The 25,895-nt window shown below is 35.9% G+C and overlaps 1 protein-coding gene across 1 annotated transcript in view; it reads right to left on the bottom strand.

Annotated features, from left to right (window-relative positions):
- SMC6 (Structural maintenance of chromosomes 6) overlaps positions 1-25,895 on the bottom strand; it is a 655,684-nt gene that overhangs the window by 393,634 nt on the left and 236,155 nt on the right. Inside the window, exon 9 of the mRNA XM_090377619.1 lies at positions 13,298-13,378. Within this exon, the coding sequence (XP_090233745.1) occupies positions 13,298-13,378 (81 nt within the window). The remainder of the gene's footprint in view (positions 1-13,297; positions 13,379-25,895) is intronic.

Below are 25,895 nucleotides of genomic sequence, written 5' to 3'. Positions count from 1 at the left end.
TTATCCATAGCAGCAATTTGCCTCCAATGCCACACTGCTCCAATTTGTGCAGCAGTCTTCCATGTGCAACAGTATCAAAAGCCTTTCTAAGATCCAAATATATAATATCAAAGTTATTCCCTGCATCCAGTTCTTTTGTGACTACATCATAGTATCCAATCAAATTGTTCAGGCAAGACCTGCCCTTAACAAAACCATGCTGCGTCTGAGCTATAACTGAATTCTTGTCTAGATGATCCTGCAGTGCTTCTTTAACCAGTGCCTCCATTAATTTACCTGGAACAGAAGTTATACAATCACATTTTAAAAATTTTAATCATACAATATGTTCAATTGATTTTATCTATACAATTTACATAAACAGTCATAGATTGCAGAATTTAGGGCAAAGCTAGGGCTTATACCAGGATTCTGGGATCCTGAATACCGGTTTTTCTGTACTAATTTAAAAAATAATTATCCATGATTTATTCACATAAAGGCTATAAAATTGACAACAATAAATCATTAATACTGCTGAATTTGCAAATGAACGATTGTTATACACAGTACAAAATCAACTGAAACCTGAAAACGTCATGAAACTAAGACATAAAATGTTACAAATATTTCCCTTAGTAAGTATAGTGGAAGTAAAGCACTTAATAACGAAAACATCATTACAGAAATATTTCCATTAGTGGCAGTAGGCCTGGTCCTGGAATTAAGGAATATGGTGAACAATGGTATGGCAAGTGCAGAAGGGTTAAAATTAAAAGCTTCTGAACAATAGTTTAATCCCTCTATTACACCGCTACTTAAGGATGCGACACTTGGTGCATGTTGGGAATGGGTGTCGGTATGGAGCAGTTCAAAGGTATTGTGAACAGGTGATCTTGAGGTAAAAGATGGAAGCAATTTGTTGTGTGGGAAAAATATTCTGTTTTTCTCACTAAAAGAAGAAGAGTGAGTTTAAAGAAAAACACGGTGATTGGGTCAGGTTTAAATTAGATAGGGGGAGTTACATAAATGCGTGCAAATCCCTCTGGGGTTTGCATATAAGCTTGTGTATAAAAAAGTAGTACAAGGAGCGATTGTAACTTGCAAACAATTCAGTAAATGAGCAGGAAATAAATAAGGTGCTCATACCAAAGGAGGGGTTTGTGGTTGTTGTTCGTGGGGATGCAGACTTCCAGTGGTAGTTCTGGGTTCAGTTCTGGGAGTGTCCAGCTATATAGTCAAGGGTTCTGCCAGCATGTTCCTGTGATAGAAGTTAATCTGGAAGTTTAATATCAAGCCAGTCAGGTAGTGGCCCAGCTTCTACTACTGCTGTGGTAATTTCCTTCAGTATTAACAGAGAAATGTTCTTGAGATAAGACAGTACTGGAAGAGCTATCAGCAGAGATGCAGAGTTTAACTAAGAAGAGAGAGAGAGAGAGAGAGAGAGAGAGAGAGAGAGAGAGAGAGAGAGAGAGAGAGAGAGAGAGAGAGAACCGCATTCCGTGGAAGGCACCTGTACAAAGGAATCCCACCGTGAAAGAGAATGTTGTTGTTGTTGTTTGGGGTTTAATGGTGCAAGAGCAACTTCGGCTATATTGCGCCTGTTCAAGTTTTGTTATTTCCTGTTATGTTGTTACTTATTTGACATATTAGATATGATTGGTTAGGTTTATTAAACTGAGGTATGAAAAAGACTTCACTGACGTTTGATTTTTCTCCCATAATGAGTTCAAGGCTTAATGGCTCATTTGAATGCGATTTGAAAGCTGATTGGCAGGCAATTTAGTATCATGGACATTCTATGATGATGTGCTTCACTGTTAGTACGGTCAGACACTGAGGGCATTGTGGAGGATCGTCTTTCATTAGGAGGTAAGAGTGTGTTAAATGTGTGTGTCCAATGTGAAGCCAGGCGAGGATAACCTCTTCATGTCTGTTTGACCAAAAACTTGATTTCCAGGATTTCTGCTGCTGTTTGATTTGGTATAATTTATTGTTTGGTTGAGATTTCCAGGTCTGCGTCCATATATTTTCAGAGGCTTTTCGATTGATGTTTTTAAAATCATTGAGCAGTATTTTATGCAAGTGAGAATTTTCGTTAGATGGATGTTTTGCAGCATCATCTGCACGTTCATTGCCGAGTATTCCAGAATGTCCAGGAATCCAAGTGAATCTGACTCTGTTTTTTTTTCTTAAAATGTGATAAGAAGGAAAGAATTTTTCTTACATACAGATGAGATGGATGATCGTTTGTTGTGTTTGTTATTTGGTTTTTAGGAGCATTAGCAACTAAGGCCATATTGCTCCGGGATATGCGGTGGTCATTCCCTAACCTTTCCGCATCCTCTGTATTTGGTGGTGACGGGCTCGAACCCCGGTCTAATCAAGAAGCATGTGCTACGCACTGCTGCTCCTTCCCACCTGGCTGTGGAGGGGCCTGATGGATGATCTTCTGTCTGTAAAGCATATATTGCACTTAATGAGTCTGTGAAAATGATACTTTTTATGAGAAAAGTTTTGGCAATGTGATCTAAGGCGAGACTTATTGCAAACAATTCAGCACTAAAGATACTGAACTCTATTGGAAGAGACTGTGAAATTATGCTGTTTGGCAATACAACTGCAGCACCAACATGTGTATTCGTCTTGGATCCATCAGTGTACAGATGAGAATAGTCAGAGAATTGCATTACATAAGAGGAATGTAGCTGTTTTATATGTTGACTTGGGATATTGTTCTGTTTCCATTTTATGAGGACCATGTCACAGTCAACTGAATTGATTTCCCACGGTGGAAGGGCTGTGGGGGTATCTTGGTAGATTTTATCCATACTTAAGTTCAATTGTGAGAGTATTTCTTTTAGTCGGATGCCTGCAGGTTTGTATATTATGTTTGTTTGTATATAAATTTTCCCATTTCGGTTTATACAGATATTGCCATGTTGGATGTCCAGGAAGGCTTTAAACTTTCGCAGCATAGTTCAGAAGAAGAACTTGTCTACGAAGACTGAGTGAGAGTTCATGGATCTCTGTGTAAAAACTATACACAGGTGATGTTCGAAAGGCTCCGGAAACAATACGTAATGCATTATGATGAATTGGATCTAAGCAATTCAACACACTTTTCCTAGCTGAGGAGTAAATGGGAGAACCATAATCTAATCTGGTTCTTATCATTGCACGATAAATGTGCAAAAGTGAGTAACGATCAGCACCCCATGTCATGGCTGATATCGCTCGTAGAATGTTTAATTTCTTTAAGCACACGGTACATAAATATTTTATGTGTTCTAGGAAATTTAATTTGGAATCCATTATTAGTCCTAGAAGTCGGATACTAAGTTTGATTGGGATTTGTTGATTGCTTATTCTTAGTTCTGGGTCAGGATGCATCTTTCGTTTTCTGCAGAAGTGTATTGCCACTGTCTTTTGTACTGAGATTCGATATCCATTATAGATGGACCAGGACTATTTTGTTAATAGCACATTGGAGCTGCCTCTCGATTGTCCGCATATTCTGTGAGTGACATGATATTGTGAGGTCGTCGGCATATAGATAGGTTTCTACTGTTGCTGGAATAACTTCTGTTATAGGGTTGATTTTGATAGAGAAGAGGGTTGCACTGAGGACTGAGCCTTGGGGGACCCCCCCCCCCCTGTTCTTGATTGTATTTTAAAGACAGAATATGATGGTAGCGGACTTGAAAAGTTCTTTTAGACATGAAATTCTGAAGGAACTTAAGCAGATGACCTCGAAGTCCTAATTTGTGCAATTCAAGAAGGATGCCATATCTCCAGATAGTATCAAACGCCTTTTCAATATCAAGGCATATCATTACAAGGTGTTCATTTCGGAGAAAGGCATTGCATATGTTCGTTTCGGCTTTTGTCATTATGTCTATTGTTGATCTATTTTTCCGAAAGCCATATTGGCTAGGACTAAGGAGGTTATGGAAGTCAAGAAACCATGTTAGCCGATTATTCATCATTTTTTCTAGCGTTTTGCCTAGACAGCTAGTGAGGGCAATGGGGCAATAATTATATAGGTTTGAATGGTCCTTCCCAGGTTTTAGAAAGGCCAGTACAATGGAATGTCGCCAAGAGTCTGGATATGTATCCTCAAGGTATATCCTATTATAAAGCAGTAGGATCATGCATAAGGAATTTTCAGTTAGGTGTTTACTCATTTGATAGTGGATTCCATCCAGACCTGCCGCACTTTGCTTAGATTTGGCTAGGGCTTTGTGCAATTCATTTATAGTAAAGGGTTGGTTGTATGAAATCTCATGAGCTGCATGGAAATTAATTTTGTATTCTTCGATTTGAGCTTTATATGTTTGAAAGGTCTGTATGATGTTGTTGCTGACAATTCCTCAAATGTTTCTCCTAGTAAATTTGCAATTTATTCTGGTTCAGTTATGTCATGACCTTTCCAGCTTATCGGTTTAGGGACAGTTGAATGTTTGCCTGATATTTGTCTAATTTTATTCCAGATTATTCGGCTGTCCGTATTTCTATTAATTTTGCTTGCAAAAGATATCCAGGACTCTTTCTGAGATTTCTGGCGTATATAACGTGCTTTTGCTCTGGCTTTCTTATATTTTATGAGATTAGTGGTGGTGGGGAACTTTCTGAATTGATTCCAAGCCTTATTTCTTTCTTTCTTTCTTTGCTTCCAATTCTTCATTCCACCACTCCTTGTAGTGTTTATGGAACTGGGTAGCTGTCTTTGGTATTGCAATATTTGCTGCAGAGATTATTTGATTTGTGACATAAATAACTGCAGTACTGATATCAGAATGTCATAGTTTTTTTATCTAAAGAAGTAGCACATTGGTATTTTTCCCAGTTCGCTTTGCAAAATTTCCATTTTGTACCTCATACAGATTGTGGTACGTCATTTGCTAGTAGGTGGCACACAACTGGATAATGATCACTGTTGTAGGGATCATCAGAAACAGACCAGTCAAGAAAAGGAAAGAGCTGGGAAACAGATGGTGAGATCAATTGTGGAGGTAGTCCCTGTTGGTAAATGGACATGGGTGTGGGTACCTGTGTTTAAGAGTTTGGGTTTTTTTTAGGAGCATTAGCAACTAAGGCCATATTGCTCCAGGATATGCGATGGTCATTCCCTGACCTTTCCGCATCCTTCGTATTTGGTGGTGACGGGCTCGAACCCCGGTCTAATCAAGAAGCGTGTGCTACGCACTGCTGCTCCTTCCCACCTGGCTACAGAGGCACCTATGTTTAAGAGTGTTAAGTTCCTGCTATCTAGAAGTTTTTCATTCATCTGACCTCTTTTGTCTGTATGAAGTGATCCCCAAGTGATATGATGCCCATTTAGGTCTCCCATCAAACAGAATGGAGGTGGCAATTGTTCAATTAAATCCTCAAAATCTTGCAGTGGATACATATTATTAGGTGAAAGGCAGAGTGAAACTATGGTCAATGTAATTCCAGTCACAATGCATACCGCGACTGCTTCAAGGGGTGTTTGCAGCTGAATACACTTGGATGGAATATTAGAGTCAACAAAAATGGCAACGCCTCCATGAGCTGTTGTGTTTTTATGATCTTGCCTATATATGTTGTAGTACTTGATTGAAATACTTATTTGAGGAGTTAGATTTGTTTCTTGTAAACAGACACTTGCAGGAGTATAGACTGAAATAAGATCTTTGATATCATTTAAGTTACTTCGAATACCATGACAATTCCACTGAAGAAGTGTACGCATTGTTTGGGTTTAGAAACTGGTTTAGATGACTTACGATGGGCTGCCTGTTTCAAACGATCTGTTTTGATTTTTTTCTTTTTTAGGGAGGCTTGGTCGGCTCCCACTGTCCATATCATCACTCGCATAAAGTTCCAAGACTGGTTCATCTTCTTGCCCTTTTTCATCAATTTCCATATTGTCAGTATTTTTTACTTTTTTGTCTACAGGTTTGGTGGGGTTTGTACTGCTTGTTTGTGTTGGGTCTTCAGCATCTGGTGAGATTATAATGGGTGTATTAATTGCCTGGTCAGCTTTAGATTTTGTTTGTAAAAGTAGGTTACGTGCCCAGACCACTATTGAGATGTTCGGCGGGACTGAGATGTCAGTCTGTGTTGCAGTTACGTTTGTTTTCTGCACTGTAGTTGCTACTGTTGCTGCTGCTGTTGCATATGATCTCACTGCTGGAAGTAGTGGTATCTGCTTTTTGGCTACTTGGTATGTGACCTTATGTTCAGTTTTATATTTCTGAACTTGCTTCTCTCTTTTCCATATACTGCAGTCTCTGGAATAAGCAGGGTGGTCTCCTTTGCAATTTGGACAGTGGGGAGACTATATGACATTCTTTATCATTATGATCTTTTGAGCCACATGTGGCACATACAGCTTGATCTCTGCATACTGTTTGGGAATGGCCATACTTTTGATACTTGAAGCATCCTATTGGATTGGGGATGTATGGCTTTACCTGGCAATTTAGGTATCTCGCTTTCACTGATGTTGGTATTGGTAGGATAGGTGTGTTGAAAGTAAGTATGATAGTGCGGGTGGATATAAGGTTTCCATCCTTTTTGATAAGAATTCTTTTCGCATGAATGACATTCTAATTTTGTAACTCTGTACAATTTCTTCTTCAGAGCTGTTTAGGAGGTCCCATTCCACGATAACCCCTTTTGATGTATTTAAAGTGGCATGTGGAGTGACTTTGATGTGAATCCCACCAAAAGTTTTTTTAAGAAATAGCTCAGAATGACGGTGATTTATCAATTCTATAAGTAGATCACCTGATTTCAAGCGGCGAACCATTTTCGGTGGACCAGCTACATGTTCTAGACACCTTTGTATTACAAAGGTAGAACGCTTACTAACTGGCTGGTCTGATAAGGAATGTAAAATTAGAAAGAGTGGAGAGATGGGTTTGGATCATCTTGCTGCCGATTTTGTTCAGTTTGATCCAATGATCAAAGTGAAACCTGGTTTGTAGAGTCCATTTTTGCTCCTTTTTGCCCCGAAAGGATTATTTTATCCTTTTAGGTTTCTGGCCCCACCACGGGGAGGCAGGAGCGGTGCCACCTAGTGACCAAGCGCCTGGAGAGGTTAGTTTGTTAGTGAAAAAATTAATTAATACATTAAGAAAAGAAAGGTTATTTTCCTTCCTAGGTTCTTACTCTGTTAAGTACAGAACCACTTCAAAAGAACTGAGAATAAGAAAAGCACTGGAAATAAAATGGAATGAAATCACTCGGAAAATCACTTTATTTATTGCTTAAGAAAATCGCTCGGACACTATCGCTTGGCACTCAGGGCCGTGAAAGAGAAGGAGGTTAAGTCCTCTGAAATGTGTTGTTTTGGAAATGGTACAAATAAGGAAATGGTAAACATTTCCTTACTTGGAAATAACGAAATGTTTAGTATTGAGTTGGTTTATTGGTTGAAGTTGTAAAAGAAAATTGATATTGCTAAATTAAGAGAGATTATATGGAACTGTTAGCATTAAGTTAGCAACTTATGAATTGCTGTTTTGAAGAGAATTGATATTGGTGATTAAGAGAAATATGAGGAAGTGATTAAGATTGAATTAGTTTAGTGTTTGAATTAGTGTTTGAAGCTGTAGACAGAGTTGAGATTGTTAATTGAGAGAAATTTTATGGAAATGATAAAGTTTATTTAACAGATTAAATGAGAAAAACGAATATATTAGATGTAAATGAACACCAGTTATGTATTGTAAGTAGATTTCTATGATAAATGACTTTTGTTTTATATTTGTGTCATTACTCTTGAGAAATGCTCCTTTTTGCCCCGAAAGGATTATTTTATCCTTTTAGGTTTCTGGCCCCACCACGGGGAGGCAGGAGCGGTGCCACCTAGTGACCAAGCGCCTGGAGAGGTTAGTTTGTTAGTGAAAAAATTAATTAATACATTAAGAAAAGAAAGGTTATTTTCCTTCCTAGGTTCTTACTCTGTTAAGTACAGAACCACTTCAAAAGAACTGAGAATAAGAAAAGCACTGGAAATAAAATGGAATGAAATCACTCGGAAAATCACTTTATTTATTGCTTAAGAAAATCGCTCGGACACTATCGCTTGGCACTCAGGGCCGTGAAAGAGAAGGAGGTTAAGTCCTCTGAAATGTGTTGTTTTGGAAATGGTACAAATAAGGAAATGGTAAACATTTCCTTACTTGGAAATAACGAAATGTTTAGTATTGAGTTGGTTTATTGGTTGAAGTTGTAAAAGAAAATTGATATTGCTAAATTAAGAGAGATTATATGGAACTGTTAGCATTAAGTTAGCAACTTATGAATTGCTGTTTTGAAGAGAATTGATATTGGTGATTAAGAGAAATATGAGGAAGTGATTAAGATTGAATTAGTTTAGTGTTTGAATTAGTGTTTGAAGCTGTAGACAGAGTTGAGATTGTTAATTGAGAGAAATTTTATGGAAATGATAAAGTTTATTTAACAGATTAAATGAGAAAAACGAATATATTAGATGTAAATGAACACCAGTTATGTATTGTAAGTAGATTTCTATGATAAATGACTTTTGTTTTATATTTGTGTCATTACTCTTGAGAAATGGACGGCTCACATATAATATATATATGATATATAATATATATATACTTGTGTGGGGGAAATCCTTCAGCTCTTGGAAATTCTCATTTTTTAATGCAGTCAGGTAGTTTGTGTGGCTATTGTGATTTTTGCACAGCAAAAATCACAACAATGGCCACTGATGGTGATACTAAGGTACAGGGAAATAAAAACTAATAAATAAATAAATAACCCCCCCCCCCACTCCCAAAACTTAGATTTGGTTTCCTCACCAAGCTTAATCGTCAGTCCCTTTCTTTCGTTAATACGGATATAGTGCCATAAAAAGAAAAAAGGAAATATTTTTTTATTTTTGATAAAAAGGAAATAAGATTTTTTGAAGATGAGGGAATAAGGGGGGTGGGGGTTAAACTGCAACTCCTCTACGACTATCTCAGTACAAAGCACTAACCAGCATGGAATCGAAAAGGATGTTTTCTGCCACTAATTAAGTATGTATCAAAATTAGATCCAGTTTAAACCATTACACTGTTGAGTTTCTTAAGAGCTCACTTTATTCAGACAGGTAGCATGGATGCTTATTTTTTTGATTTTAGAATAACTGTACGTTTAATAATTTTTGCTAGAATATTTATTATTATAATAAAAGTTTGATTTAAAACGTGAATTCAAGTAATTACGTCTTTTTTCCTTACTTTATTGCACCTAATTGTCATCAAAATTTATTGCGAAAAATGTTTTTTTTAGAATGCCGGTATTAATACCAGTATCCTGATTTCATAAATTAAAAATACCGAAATACCGGTATTAAGATTTTGACTGGTATTGTAAGCCCTAGCTAGAGCCTCAGCAGAAATGATGCAATTGCACTAACTTGTATGTCAGTCTATTAAAAGTTTTTGAAGTGCAGTTTGTCCAGCATAGGACAAAATTAATCTGTGCGTGAAATTTTTGATTGTACCTTAAAAAAAAGTGCAAGTTATTATGATATCTCCTAAAAGCTTATATAAAAAACTAAAAGATTTATTTTATCAGGATCAAAATGATAGTTTGTAAGAGATTTAAAATTCTGAAAATTTATACTCATTAAAAATACACATGCCTATATTTAACCCATTGTAATCTGATGTCACAATCAATGTGATTGATGGCATTTCTGATTACGGAATTGTTTTTCCACTGTGCTAGTGCAATTATTGTACTGCCACATATTTGTGTTTTGTATCAGGTACTACCCAAATATTCCCGAAATTTGAATGTTGCGCAAGAACTACGTCTAATTATGGACTTGTGGCACTAGGTAACACTGCATACATCCTTTGTGAATCAGCGTGGCATGTGGCGTAGGACTGGATAGTCATTGAATATTTATATGCAGTTCTTTGGTGGTGTGTTTCACATAGTTTGAGATTGTTGCGATGGCTAATGTGAGAGAGCAACGTGCTTGCAAGTTTTGTTTCCTTCTTAACGATACAGCAGCAGAAACCCATAAGAAGTTGAAAGAAGTTTTTGGTGACAATGCTTTAGGCCAGATGCAGGCCTAATACTGGTTTAACCATTTTAAAAACAGTCAAATGTCGGTTGATGACAACAATTGCTCTGGACATCTATCATCAAAAGTTCAGGCGGCAATACATGATGACCACAGGCATACTATCCACAACATTTGTGGCATTGTAGGACTATTGTACAGCATGTGTCAGTGGATTTTGTCAGCCAAGTTGAAAATGAGAAGGATTACAGCCAAGTTCGTGCCACGGTTACTGAGTGAAGACTAAAAGCAGCATCGCATGGAAGTTAGCAGAGATCTTCAAAAACGGGCCAGGAGTGATCAAAACTTTCTTTCTATGGTCATCACTGGTGACAAGAGTTGGGTATATGGGTATGACCCTTAAACAAAGCAACAATCATCTTAGAGGAAGAGCCATCTTCGCCCTGACAGAAGAAAGCCCAACAAGTGAGGAGCAATGTGAAGTCCATGCCGATATGTTTTTTAGCCATTGACAGGATTATCCATAAGGAATTCATCCCTTCTGGCCAGACCACCAATGCAAAGTTCTACTGCGATGTCCTGAGGCAGTTAATGGAAGCTGTCAGGAGGAAAGTCCAAAGAAGCGGCACACAAAGAACTGGATCCATCATGAGAATGAACTGGACCACACATCTCTTGCCATGGTGCTGTTTTTGGCATCCAACAACATGACAATCCTCCCCACCCTTATTTTCCAGACTTAGCCCCCTGCAACTTCCTCCTCTTCCCAAGAATGAAAACCAAGCTGAAGGGTTGAAGATTTGACAGCTTAGAGGATATCCGAACCGAATCACGGGTGGTGTTGAACACTATGACGAAGGACTTTCAGGACACATTCAAATTATGGGAGAAGTGTTGGGATCGATGTTTACACTCTCAAGAGGACTACTTCGAAGGTGAAGGTAGCAAATAAGACCCAGGATGTGTCTAATTTATTTTATAATACATTTTGGGAACTTTTGGGTAGCACCTTGTATAAACAATTTGGAAAATGAAATCAATGTTTACAGATGTTTTTATTCAATTGTTAATGGAATGCATATTTTAAAGGGCTTTCTAATGAAGAAATTGAGGTGGGAACCTTTACAAATAAGGTAGTTTCCAACTGTTACATATGGTGACTGGGTTTTGGTTTCGCTAAATGAAATAAGTCATTTTTTGGCGTTATTTTCAACATGGGACTAAATGAAAAAACAAATACTGGTCTGAAGAATGGACAGGCAAAATTTATTTTCCCAAAAATTATTTATCATGAAGAGATTTCTCAGATATTGTGGATGTTGCATATCTACCCACAAGCAAAAGGAATTCAAAGTAGGGGTTCCAAAAGTAAAACAATAATGTTGACTAACTGGATGGAAAGTTTATTCTAGGAAGAAAGGTTGCATTAGAACTTAGAACCATTTTATACAGTGGCTCAAAAAATAAATAATTTTTGAACATCATATTTCAACTAGTTTTTTTAATTATTAGAGATGGACTACATGGGGAAGAGTGAAAATAATGCTGAACTGAAGAGGGTTATATATACAGTAATCCCCAATTTAAAAACCTCAAGTGTTCTCCAAAAGTGTTTCATAAATTATTCATTACAAGTCTTGTAACAAATAATTAACTAAATGGAATTGCAAAAACATACCTTCTGAGAGTGACTTTTTGATCCACTAAGTTTCACAACCATACGGATAATTTCACCAATGCTAATGAACCAATGTGTAAAGCACAAACATTTCTTACAGGGAATCTCAATAATTTTAAATTTTCAGCCTTTAATTTCATTCTGACACTTTTTTCAACTTCATAAAATCATACAATTCAAGAGGTAAGCCTCAAAACATTTTATGACAGCTCTCAGCTGTAATAATACAAATGTCTGTAATACTGACTAAATATTTAAATTATTATTTATCCTCTTAAATATGATAACAGCAACACTAATTTTAAAAAACAAACTGCACTTTTGAAATGTTGAAAGTACAGCAATACCTCGCATAGCACTGATAATTGATACCAAAACTGTTCCATGTTATGTGAATTCAAAGTATAATTATAATTGGTTTTAACTGAATGCATACCAGAGAAACAGTCTATAAACAAATTATAATAAATCTATAAACAATTTGCGGTTTATAGCAAATTAAAAGGATTTGAAATTAAAAATATTGCAAAAATTTTATAAATGAAAGGTAACATCATTAGAGATGAGAAAAAAGCTTTATTGTTTATTTAGATATTTCAATAATAAAGTCTGGTGAAGTCATCTCTTTTTCTCGGTGTACAAGTTTTTAAGGTGCAGTCAAACTCTTATATGCCGAGAAAAAAAAAGCATCAAAGAAGCATTTCTGTAGCATCGAAACCCATCTTGTAAAATTTGCTGTATCTTGATGCTACGTTCAACATCCGGATCTCCATTCATAATTGCCTTGCGAGTCATGTCAACCCCCCGCCCCACCAAAAAACTTTCTCCAATTCTTCTGTTGAAAATTTTTTTGGTGCCACTTCAGTGTTATCCATGTCAGATTTGTTTTCCTCTTCTTCATATGCAGTTTGCTCATCAATTTCAAGGAGAGTTGCATCATCTAAGTCATTTGCATGTGAGTCAAATGCAGTCACGAACATTGGCAGTGTCAAAAAGTTTAAAATCTCAAGTCTCTTCCAATCTTCACAATGTCTTTGGCAATTGTCTGAATTTGTAATTCAAAACCAGTGAAATAATTTTCCAAATGGGGCAAAACATGCTGCCAAACAGAATGCATGTTGTTGGCAGTGATTTCTAGCCAAGATGCAAATATATTTTTGATCTTATTTAAAAGGAGTAAAAAATAAATTGTGAAATGAAAAGCTATCATGTCGTCTTGTCAGGATGGAATTAAGAATACTGAACACTGTTGCACTTTGCTAGTGACTGCCTGAGGGAAGCTATTGGCACATGTGCATGTGAGACAATAGAGCTGGCACTGCAGTATATATGTAGAGTACATGTCTAGGCTATTGAATGAGTTTTAATATGTACAGTAAATTTTTGACTTAAACTTAATTGAAAACCATGTTATAGTGAAACCCGTGCTAAGCAAGGCATTGCTGTATTTTATTATCATTAATTTTACTTTTAAAACATAACATGCTATGTGCAGTCAGGTGCATGTTGAGATAAAGTTTGTAAGTCTGAATTTGGAGTTTGTAAATTCAGAGATTACTGTTCACTCAAATGTGTACTAAACATAATATACATACTTTTATTTCTTTAACTTTCTCCTGACATCTCATTAATGACTTTTTTTCATTTTCCACTTCTTTTAGCTGTCTGTTCAAATTCTATCAAAACAGAAAGGATGAAAATGAATTAAACTACATCTAATTCATTTCTCGATTAAGTTCAACAGGGTAACTTGAATGCATTTATGAATGAATAAGTAGCAATTAATGAATAATTTATGAATATTATTTTTTAAACTCCTAATGTGTTCAAATCCTTAGTAAAATATTTCATCATTGACTTTATGGTCAAAATATAACTAATGAAATATACATTTTTTCATAGAATTTCTACATTATCTTAGTTTTATTTATATATATGTTGCAATTTCTTAAGAGATAAATTCATTCAAAATTTATCATGGCAATTCCAATTTCAATGATAAATTTTGCATGGCTATTTTTAGAATTGTATTAACAGATAAGCTTCCTAAAGATATAATTATATATTAACAATTTCATTGAGAGCTCCTCAATACTAAAATAAAATACACATTAAAAAGGCTATGTTTCAAGACAGTACATTTTCAGCGAACTAACTGTGCAATGGAAAACTACAGATAAGTTCATAAAAGCAATTGTTAAAGTTACCAAAGGAAACATATGTTTAACAAAAAAAAATTTAAACAAAATGAAATGATCCTTAAAATGGGATTATAGTTGAGATTATTTTTAATGAATCTGGTTATACACATTGGCCAAAAAAATATGAACCTTTATTCAGTATCGAATTAGTCACCTTTGTTTTGAATAACAGCAAGAATCCAGGCTGCACTACCTTACAGTTGAAGTGACTTTTGTTGCCAAATAGCTCTCTCCAGCATACCCCGCACATTATCAATAGGACTGAGACAAGTGAATGTGAAGGCCAGTCAAAAAGTGGTCATCACTTTCAGAAAGAAAGTGTAATATGATAGGGTGCAGTAGATCTATTACAAAATTCAGATACTCTTTGGACAACATTTGACTTTCCACGGGTAACAACAGACCCAGTCTGTGCCAAGAAAATATTCCTCATACCATGATACCACCTCCAGATGCTTAGGTTGTATTAACAAGACAAGCACGGTCCATTGCTTTGTGAGGTTCACGCCACACTTTCTGCCTAACATCAGTGCCAAAGTAGTGTATCATGATTCATCTAACCACATACATGACTTTCTTCCACCATTCCACTGTCCAATCAAACTGTTCTCAGCACCATGGCAAGCAGATTTTTGTGTTTCCTCAGAAACAATTGGCTTCCAAATACAACCACTCCCCGACTTACATAAGGATTGCGTTCCGCAGAATTCTACATAAGCCGAATTTTAAATAAGTCAGAATTTCCCTAAATGCTTATGCAGCACTCACAAATTTGATTGAAGCAAAAAAAGAAATGTTCAATGAACATGTAAACAGAATTATTTATTCAATTTGTTTATCTCATGTGCAGGAAAAATTACAAAACTGGACAAAAAATTACAAAAATTTCAATATTATTAAAATTACAAAAAGAGAGTGAAGACAGACAAATGTCAGCAAGTTTTACCTTTCAAGCATCGTTGCCAGAATTAACTCTCTAGCTGATAAGCACGTTGCTGTGGAAGTTGAGGGCTGTGTAAGTTTGGAAAGGGTTTTTTCCAACACATCACAAAATTTCTCTGCAGCTGCAGAATCAGCACTGGCGACTTCACTGTATATTTTAATGTTTTGGAAACCAGTACAATGCTTCAACCTATTAAACTACACATTGCTTGCCATGAACCTGGCTTCGTGTGCACCATACTTATCCTTAATATTTTCATAAATACTTCTTGCTTTTGCTTGAATGGTCATTGGACTCAGGAGCTTCTGAATCTGATTTTCCGTTCATATTATTAATAGCTTTTCCATCTTCAATATAGCACCTGAATGCAGTTTTGTGATCATTACTGATCTTAGATGCGTTGATCTTTTAACATGTTCTTTTATACGTGCGCTATTCCTTAAAATAGTGTTCACTGTTTAAGCAGCGAGACCTAATTCCGTGCAACAGATGACAGATCTTGTCCTGCTTCGTACTTCTTAATTAATCATCTTCACTTCTAAATCAATTTTGTTTTGTTTCCTAGCGCTGCCAGCATTTGCACTTTCCGTTGGTCTCTTTCCCTTCAACCATTGTAATAAGTAAATAGGAACGAAGAGAAGATTTCAGTGAAGGGGAAAAACACATTTCATCATAACAATGTAAAAACCCACACAATTCCAGTTATCGGGATTATCACAAATGCAATAAGATCGAGTTTACTACCCGTTTATAATAGATTGCACTAACAGAAGAAAAGCCCAATAAACTGGGAAGTGCAAATTGCTTACATTGTTTTATGGTAGTGACCTGCAGAAATGTGTTTTAGAAAAATATCACAAAGGTATTCAAAATTGATTCTTATAATGGAACATATGATAACGATAAAAGTGTAGTGCAATTTCTATTATAAAAATGAACTTTTAGAGAGATAAATAGCTTAGTTATATAGCGAAAATTTCAACTTCCAAGGTCTTGGAACAAATTATCAAAAAAAAAAAAAAACCCAAAACAAACAATGTGTTATTGGGTTCACATTACGATATTTTCACGATACCTCCATTTATTCCTAGAATGCAAAATACGTTTTCATGATGATTTTTTTAAGTTTGCACCAGACAGCAAAAACTTACAAAAATTCAAATTTCTGCAGTATTACGTAAGCTGGGGAGTGCCTGTAATCAGATGACTGCCAATATCCAATTTCTCCAAGTACAGGTTGAAATAGGGGAGTTCTGGGCTTGTTTGAATTCAGATGTCATTGTGCATCAAATGCATAATGGCTGTTCTATTTTTCTGTACAGTCCTCAAAGTGCAATAGCTTCACTCTTGAAATCTTGTTTTCTGCCATATTTATGTCTTTTAAATGTGAAAAAAACTGCTTGCTTTCCAGTTTTCTATGTGTCTATTTGCATTTGTTTTTGCATTTCTTCTGTCTGTAACAGTTTTAATACAAAAATTTGTATTTTTTGGCCAGTGTGTAGGTATATTTGATGAATTGACAAAATAAAGGAATTCACAAAAGAAGAAATTAACAAGTGCTCTAATCAACTTATCTCTACTTTTCTAATTAGAAAACTAGTGATAAGTTTTCTAATGCAAAATTAGCAATTTCTTTACTTGAAAATGTGCTTGGGTTGAAACAATCTTTCAGTATTTATTATTATTATTATTAATATCAATTTATTTCCGAAGAAATGTCCTTTTACAGCTATGCAGCTAGAGGACATGAGTTATATACAGAGAAAAAACATAAAATACAGACATATGCATTGCATACAGAGCCAGATACAATATACGGCCTTAAACAGCCACTGGTGAAGATACAAAAACATAAAGTTACAACAAGTACAAAAACATAAAGTTACAACAAGTACAAAAACATAAAGTTACAACAAATAAAGGTGCATCCGGATACATCGAAGCGTGGATATTGCGGTATCACAGAGAGTCCACCTAGAGCATGACTAAGGCATACATGTCTGCAAGAATGGAAGATCTGTAGGTTCTGTCCTTGCAAAGTTTCTCAGCGTCTATGGCTAATCTGTTAAATATTTGGAAGGAGTTGTGTGGAAACATGTTGTCCAAGGAGGACATGCTACGCAGCTTCGATCTGTATGGGGAGGTGTTGGACTGGCATCTTCTCCTGTCGGACGGTCTGGCGATGATATCCCAAATATCGGGTGACCTCAGTTTTCCGGATAGAAGCTGAGAGAGGGTAAGAAGGTTCCTAGAGATGATGAGATACCTCCAAGGAAGCGTATTAAGATTGGTGACCAGAACAGATTTTGAGACTGTAGGTGTTAGCCCGGCAACCCTATTTAGCCATTTCAAGATCCAGAATTCCAGGGAGAGGAACCTGGCTTGGTATGATGAGGGTGCTGAGGACCATATAGTCGAGGCATATAATGGAATTGGGAAAATACAACGAAGAATGTATTTGATGATAAGGTCCGGGTTATGGAAGTTGGAGATCTCTTGTTTTACTGCCCGTAAAGCCGAATATTAATGAAAATCTTAATAACAATCAAGGAATAAGAGTGTTTATTTTATTATTAACTTTTAAGACAGTTAACTAGTAATGTCCTTTTCCAAGTTATTAGATACACTTCCTCTTTTTCTTTTGGATCTATATGCATAACACAAATTGTCACTTACAGATGAACAAAAAAGTGTCAAAGTTTCTTTCTCACTGTTTTGACCCCAGGTTTCCTAGTTTAGCATAATTAACCATTATATAAGCACTTAATTTAGATAGTCCACAAAGACTAAAATTTATTTTCTGAAAATAATTATGGCTTAAAATTAGCAACTAGCACAGGTAGAAAATGAGAAAGTTTTATATATCCTTTGAAATTGGCAAAAATGCAAAGGAAATGCATTTACAGGGCACACTTCTTACAGATACACTTACAAAGATGCTTCTTCATAATTCAATATTTTTTTATGAACTTTTGATCAAATAAATATTATAGCAGCAACACTAATTAAACAAAATAATATTAAATATAATAAAACTGTATAAAAAAAGAAATAAAAAAAATGTATAAATGAAGTAAAAGTCCAAGAATCGGAGATTAGAAATGGACACCTAACATTAACAGAATTCTTGTGTAATTTAATTTCAACAGTTTCTGCAATTAATAGTCTGGTATAATTATGTTGGACAATAAGTATTTTTACCTAGTTAAATAAAAAAGTGTTTTTCGTTAACGGCATGAAAGGCTAATTCTGATGCTGCTAAATGAGAAGCACGAACTGAGGCCGCATGTTGATTAACACAAAAATTCAGAGTACAATGCATAGAACCTTGCTACAACGAGTTGCAATCCCCAGAAAAAATGTTGTATACCAGGTTATTTATTTGTGTTGCAAACGAGGAAAGGACACGACCATTTTTCAGTATCTGTGTAGTTTCCGTATTGGACTGGCCACAATTTTAAATTTCGTATCTTTAAAGAATCTGTTAAGCTGTTTGTGCCACTGTTCAACATATGGGACAGAAATAAAGTATTTTTTTTAAATTACGATTGTTGGTTGATGTAGTATTTTGTATCCTATCCTTAGCTTGTACCCTAATTCGGTTTCCTGTAGCAAGGGGATAACCCCTGTTTAAGAATCTGCTGGTTAATATTTGTATTTCTGAGCTCAAAGCAGATTCCATCGTTGAATATTTATAGGCATTTAGAAATTGATTAAAGATAACAGATCTCTTGTAGGATACAAAATACTACATCAACCAACAATCATAATATTAAAAAATACTTTATTTCTGTCCTTTATGTTGAACAGTGGCACAAACAGCTTAACAGATTCTTTAAAGATACCGAATTTAAAATTGTGGTCAGGCCAATACGGAAACTACACACTATACTGAAAAATGGCCGAGTCCTTTCCTCGTTTGCAACACAAATAAATGACCTGGTATACAACAGTTCTTGTGGGAATTGCAACTCGTCGTACCAAGGTTCTACGCGCTTTCATCTGAATTTTCATGTTAATCAACACGCGACCTCAGTTTGTTCTTCTCATTCAGCAGTGTCAGAATTAGCCTTTCATGCCATTAATGAAAAACATACTTTTTTATTTAATAAGGCCAAAATATTTATTGTTCCACATAATTGTACCAGACTATTAATTGCAGAAACTGTAGAAATTAAATTACATGAGAATTCTGTTAATGTTTGCCAGCCAGTTCTAATCTCTGATTCATGGGCTTTTACGTGCATGCACGAAGACAAATAATCCCTATTTAAGTTTCATGTTCACCCCTAATCGGTAATTTTCGTTCCTGTGATCACGACATATGGTCAAAAAGCATTGTCAGTTTCAGGAAGGAAAATCGTTTTGAAATTTTTTCATTAAATTTCTTTTAATTAATTTTTAATTATTTTTTACTGTAATGTAAGATTTTAGATTTTTTCATTTTAATTGCTGGAGAGTGCATTATATTGAGGTAAACTTCTCTTATTATTTTACAAATATTGATATCAACATGGAACATATTGTGCATTAACAGCTCTCATTCATACTATCAAATTCATTTTTTAAAACTCTTGACTATTTCATTCACTTCCTTTCTCTCCAGTTATAACCTATCGATATACACACAATTATCGGGGATTTTTTAACAGCTTCGTGCAAAATTACATTAGATTAACACTAAGATACTTGGCCCAAAGTTACTATATTTCTTTTCTTAAAATATTGCCTTCAAAACAACATCATTCCGAAGTTTGCCAGGATCAATTTAAATCAAAAAATTTCAGGCATAAAGCAACTAGCACTTGCCACATCGAGTAATATAGTTAAACTTACCTTAAGATCTCGGTATTCTAATGACCAAAAATAATTTTCCCAGGTTACGAAAAACTTTGCAACAAATTAAAAAATGATCTGCATCCTAACGATTGCTCTGTATGGAAGATTCCCCCCCCCCCAGATTTGCGACATGAAGCACAGGCCTCAGAAATAAAAAACAGACATGTTAACAAATCGAATACATTATCGTGAGGGTCAAAACGTGTTCATGCAAATTCTAACACATTGTCATGGGCTTGTGACCGAGTACATACGAGTTGGATGGCACTTACACAACATGCTACCACAGAATAAATAAGTCAGATAGTTCGCGAAACTCCCTCGCCTTACAATGAACAAAATGACATATCAACAGGTTACAAATCTTTCCTCGTATATGCTATCACAGGAGCAGATTTCACTTTTATTCAAAGATTAAATTATAATTTACCACCTCGAAAACTAACTAAAAAACAGTGCGTAATTGATATCAAATTTGGACTTCGTAATGTTCCACAAAAAGATTTATTTATTCAACAAGTTAACCAAGTGGTGAATAACATAAAATAGACTTTCTAAATTGAATACACACGACAGTTCAGCTTTACGTGACCTTCGGGAAAATAAACACATTATTATATAGAGGGCAGATAAAGGAGATACAGTTGTAATACTCAATAAACATGATTATATTAATAAGTTAGATTCGGTTGTTTCAGATTCCTCCACTTATCTTGAAGTAGACCCAGCACTATTTACCAATTTGGTCAATCAATACAATAAAACATTAACTGTGTATTGAAAAACGAACTGCATTACTATGGCTCAGTTAAAGGAATTGAAGGCCAGAACATACAATATTCCTGCACTTTTCAGTCAGATAAAATTACACAAGACCGGATTTCCTATTCGGCCTATTGTTTCCTACAGAAACTCTGTATTTTCATCCTTGGCGACACATGTATATAGCTTTATAAAATCCTTTAGATTTGGGATTCAGAACTACAATACGCTATTTAATAACCTTAAGGACTGTAGACTTGGCAATAATGATAATTTATTCTCGATAGATGTTACCTTGTTATATACGAATGTAAACATTGAATACACATTAGATATTATTTGGGATATGTTAAATAATAACTCTATACCAATTAATTATACAAAGCTTCCTATTAAAGAAATTTTACACTTAATTAAATTCTTAGTTGAGGCCAACTATATTACCTTTCAAGACAAAGTATACAAACAAATTTTTGGTTTGCCAATGGGACTGAGCTTTAGCGGCTTAATATCAGAGATCTATCTCTCAATGATTGAGCATATACATTTGACGCCTTTTCTACCCAGTATCACATACTATGGGAGGTATTTAGACGATGTTCTAGGTATTACTGATAGTAGTACTATCCAAGACATTTTACATTCATTTAATAATATTCACTCTAGATTCAAATTTACATTGGAAAGGGAGGGTATGGATTCAAAGTCATTAAATTTTATAAATTTCATGCTTACTCGGGACTCAAAAAAATTCCAATTTAACATTTTTCGAAAACCTAGAAACGCCGCTATGCTTCTGCATTATAACAGCTATCATCCGTTCTCCTACAAGAGAACTATTATCTTTAATCGATTTCTAAATGCTTGTAAATATTCAACAACGGAATCTGCTTTGGGCTCAGGAATACAAATATTAATCAGCAGATTCTTAAACAGGGATTATCCCCTTGCTACAAAAACCGAATTAGGGTACAAGCTAAAGATACAATACAAAATACTACATTAACCAACAATCGTAAAATTAAAAAATACTTTATTTCTGTCCCATATGTTGAACAGTGGCACAAACAGCTTAACAGATTCTTTAAAGTTGTTGTTATTTGGTTTTTAGGAGTATTAGCAACTAAGGCCATATTGCTCCAAGGATATGCGGTGGTCATTCCCTGAACTTTCTGCATCCTCGTATTTCATGGTCATGGACCCAAACTCCAGGCTAATCAAGAAGCATGTGCTATGCACTGCTGCGCCTGCCCACCTGGTTAGATTCCTTAAAGATACCGAATTTAAAATTGTGGCCAGGCCAATACAGAAACTACACACTATACTGAAAAATCGCTCAACACAAATCGTTTGCAACACAAATGAATGACCTGGTATACAACATTTCTTGTGGGGATTGCAACTCATCATACTAAGGTTGTAAGCATTTGTCTGAATTTTTGTGTTAATCACAACACGCGGACTCAATTCGTGCTTCTCTTTCAGCAGCATCAGAATTACCCTTTCAGGACCAGGGTATGTCTGCCAGGGGCAAAAGTTGATGATGTTGTAGAGAAGATATCATCTTTTAAGGTCACAAAAGGTGATGTTGTTGTACACGTAACTAATGATATAAAGAGTAAGAGATCTGCAGATTTACTCAACAAGTACAGGTCAACATTGGAAAAAGTCACGAGTTAGGGTTGAATGTGAAAGTGTCTGCAATTCTGAGCAGACGTGATAGGAGAGAGTATATGATGAGAGCTTTTTCAATCAAGTCGGCCCTGGAGAGAGAGATTGTTCAAGGCTCAATGCCGACCGGGCTAGCAGGGTGGGTAAAGTGCCTGCCTGGCAACACAAAGGTCACAGGTTCAAATCCCGCCTGGGGCTTGGATCACGGTATTGCAAAAACCTTGGGAAGTGCATTATGGCCATAGAAGCCGATGCGCCAACAACTAACTAAAAAAAAAAAAAAAAAAAAAAAAAAAAAAAAGCAAAGCTCAAGGGATAGAATTTTTTTCAGTCTGGTCTGCACTTGTTGACAGGAGAGACTGCTTCTACAGGGATCGGATACACTTAAATAGAAAAGGTGCAAGAATATTTGGTGATGTTATAAAGGCAGTGTTAGGTGGGTCGGAAAACTGCTAGCTTAGGGGGGATACATAGACTAAAAGATTAACAGTGGCTGCAGGCGAAGGCAAAAGTGATTCTTGCACTGCTTCTATTAGAATGAGCAGCAGCCTGGAAAGCAAGGCAATGGAGATTTCCAGGACTGCTGGGAGTCATAGTCGAACAAATAAATACATGGGCTTTGTTAGGGTAACAAGGGCAAGTATACATGCACCTGTTTCTAAGAGTAGAAACAGGTGCATGTATACTTGCATATACACCAATGCTAAGAGTATAGTTAATAAATTTGATGAGCTAAAAGTGCTAGTCAAGATATCGAAGGCAGATATTGTTGGGATTTCAGAGATGTGGTGTCACACAGATATAAGCAGTGCAGAATTGGAATTTGGGGAGTACAGTAAACCCCCGCTATTTGCGGGGGTTACGTTCCTGAGAAATGTCGCGAATACCGAAAACGCGAATACTGAGTTATGGCTCCCATAGTAATAAAGGGGTTCCGTTCCAAAGTATGAAATATATAAGAAAAACTAGTCTAAAATTTTGTCTATATGTATTATATGTACCTTCATAATATGACTATGCACATAGACAGTACATAGTGAAATGCAAGCATATGGCATCGAAATAAAAATAAGAAACAATTTAATATTAAATGTAATATTTATTAGAAATTTCAAACCAGCGCCTTTGCTAGCAAAAAAACTTATCCCGCCAGTGCTATCACCAGTTTCGCTAAAGTGTTGATAAAGGAGTTATGCCTTTTCACGAATGATGAGTGAACTTAACAGAATTTTATTTTGAGTTCGGTCTTCTATCCACAGATTTAAAGCTTTTTCCATTTTTTTTTTTCTAATTTAACATCACGAGTTACAGAGCAAATTTTTGAAGCAATTAGCGCGTTTTCACAGACACTACGGCAGATTTTTTCTTCCGATTTTTGGACTGATCGTACCGTTGACTCATTGATTTTATAATGTTTTGCCACTGAAGAGAGACACTTTCACCATTAGAAATTTTATCTAATAACTCAATTTTATTCGCTAATGTCATCGCCTTCTTTGCTATTTTCACATTTCTCTTGTTATTCGTAGCCATATTTTTGTAGGGGTTAGAAAGAACTTGTCCACAATAAAGTCACTTTCCTTCCGTTAAAAAACTCGAAAAGGTCTGTTTTACACTGCAAAACGGTAGATTTGTCATTTTTGTAAGCATATCAATTTATAAATTGATAATGGCTGCAGTTTACCTTTTACTGAAAAAATATTGCGCATCAAGGGAAAAAAATAAACGCAAAGATAAAAAAAAATGATAATAAGATCAATTTATAAGCATATAAATTAAAAGCAAACGACGAAACCTTGCATGGCAACGCATAACACATACCGAACAAGGATTAGCGAGAAACATCCACGCTCGCGATTTTGTCAACTATCTCCCCCCACCCACTGAGCGCTGTTTTGACCGGCAAAGATAATTTTAGCCACGCTCATGTTTTTTTATGGCGGAAAATATTCATGGCGCTTTAAAATTCACATTTTTTTTAGGTATCATTTTATATTAAATCGGCGATCGCGAATACGCGAAACCACGAATACAGATACCGCGAATAGCGGGGGTTTACTGTACAATGTGAACAGGAAAGATAGACAGCACAGGAAGGAAGGAAGGAAGGAAGGAAAGAGGGAGGGAGGGAGGGGTTATGATGTTAGTTAAGAAATGCCTAAAATCTAAGGAAGTGCATCCAATTGATGTTGGTGGACAATGCAGTGTTGAGTCTGTTTGGTGTGACATAAGCAGTGGGAAAGGAAAAATGAGAGTAGATGTGTGTGTGTTTGTGTGTGTTATAGGGCTAATGAATCTTATGAGTATAATGAGCAGTTGTGCAGAGAAAAAGAGTGGGCCAGTAAATAATAAAGTCTTATAATGGGGGATTTTAACTTTCCAGATATTGACTGGAACTTGTGGGTTGGTCACTCGCACACTAGCAAGACTTTTGTGGATTTATTGGATGACTGTTTTCTACAGCAAAATGTTCGAGCGGCAACCAGAGGGAGTAATACTCTTGATCTGATTATCAGCAGCAGTGATTATTCATGCATTAAGAATTTGCAGATAAAGGAACCACTAGATGGCAGTGATCACAATGTACTGATGTGGATATTACTTAAAGATGTAATTACCATCAAGGCTAAAGGGAAGGGCTTTTTCTTTTGTAAAGGTGACTACAGAAGTCTTAGATAGTTTTTAAATTCTGTACAGTGGGATCAACTGATGTTACCAATGGTAAATTCTAAATGGCAAGCCTTCATAGACTTAATTTTGGAGGCTACTAGGCTTTTCATTCCAACTAAGAAATATTGTTCAGGGGTTTAGGCCTAAATGGATGTCAGATAAATTAATGAGGCTCGTGGCAGAGAAGAATGTATGGGAGGCATACAAAATATCAGATAACACAGAAGCCTGTGGCAGGTATAAACTAGTCTGTAATCAAGTCAAGGCCTGTAATCAAGCAGGTTAGGCAGGCGAAGGTAGATTACGACAAACCTTTGGCAAAGGATGCAAACAAAAGCAGCAAAGAGTTCTTTACCTATGTAAACTATAGAAGGAAAGGGATGAATCAGATTGGTCCACTGGATATTGATGGTTCAACTGTTGATGATCCTGATTAGGTGGCTAACAAACTAAATGAATATTCTTCATTTACATTCACACAAAGGGAGTTATTCAATGAGGGGAGTGTCAGAAGTTTATCAAACCCTAACAGGGAGCTAAGGGATTTTGTAATAACTGAGAGCAAAGTGGAGGAGAAATCGAAGTTAAACATAAAAAAGGCACCTGGGGTGAATGGGATCTATGCAGTTATATTAAAAGAGGCAGAAAAAGAAGTAAGGAAACCCTTAGCCATAATTAAGAAAGCTTCCTTGGACTCATGAGAGGTCCCCATGGACTGGAGGTATGCAAATATATCCCCAATTCACAAAGGAGTTTCAAAAGGTGACACAAGTAACTACAAACCCGTTAGTTTAACTTGTGTTCCGGGTAAAATTATGGAATTATTGGATAAAGAAGCATTGCAGGATCATCTAGACAAGACAATAGTTAAGACACAGCATGGGTTTGTTAAAGTGAGGGGGGGGGTCTTGTCTGACCAATTTGATTGAATATTATTATGTGGTCATAAAGGAACTGAATGCTAAAAATAATTTTGATATCATATACTTGGATTTCAGGAAAGCTTTTGACACTGTTGCACCTGGAAGACTGCTGTACAAATTGGAGAGGTATGACATTAAGGGTAAGTTGTTGCAATGGATAAAGGGATGGTTGAGAGAGAGAGAG

Source organism: Mastigoproctus giganteus, chromosome 7 (genome assembly GCF_048544385.1).
Source record: "Mastigoproctus giganteus isolate SK-2022 chromosome 7, ASM4854438v1, whole genome shotgun sequence".
Lineage (NCBI taxonomy): Eukaryota > Metazoa > Arthropoda > Arachnida > Uropygi > Thelyphonidae > Mastigoproctus > Mastigoproctus giganteus.
This window is presented reverse-complemented; position numbering and strand designations above follow the sequence as displayed.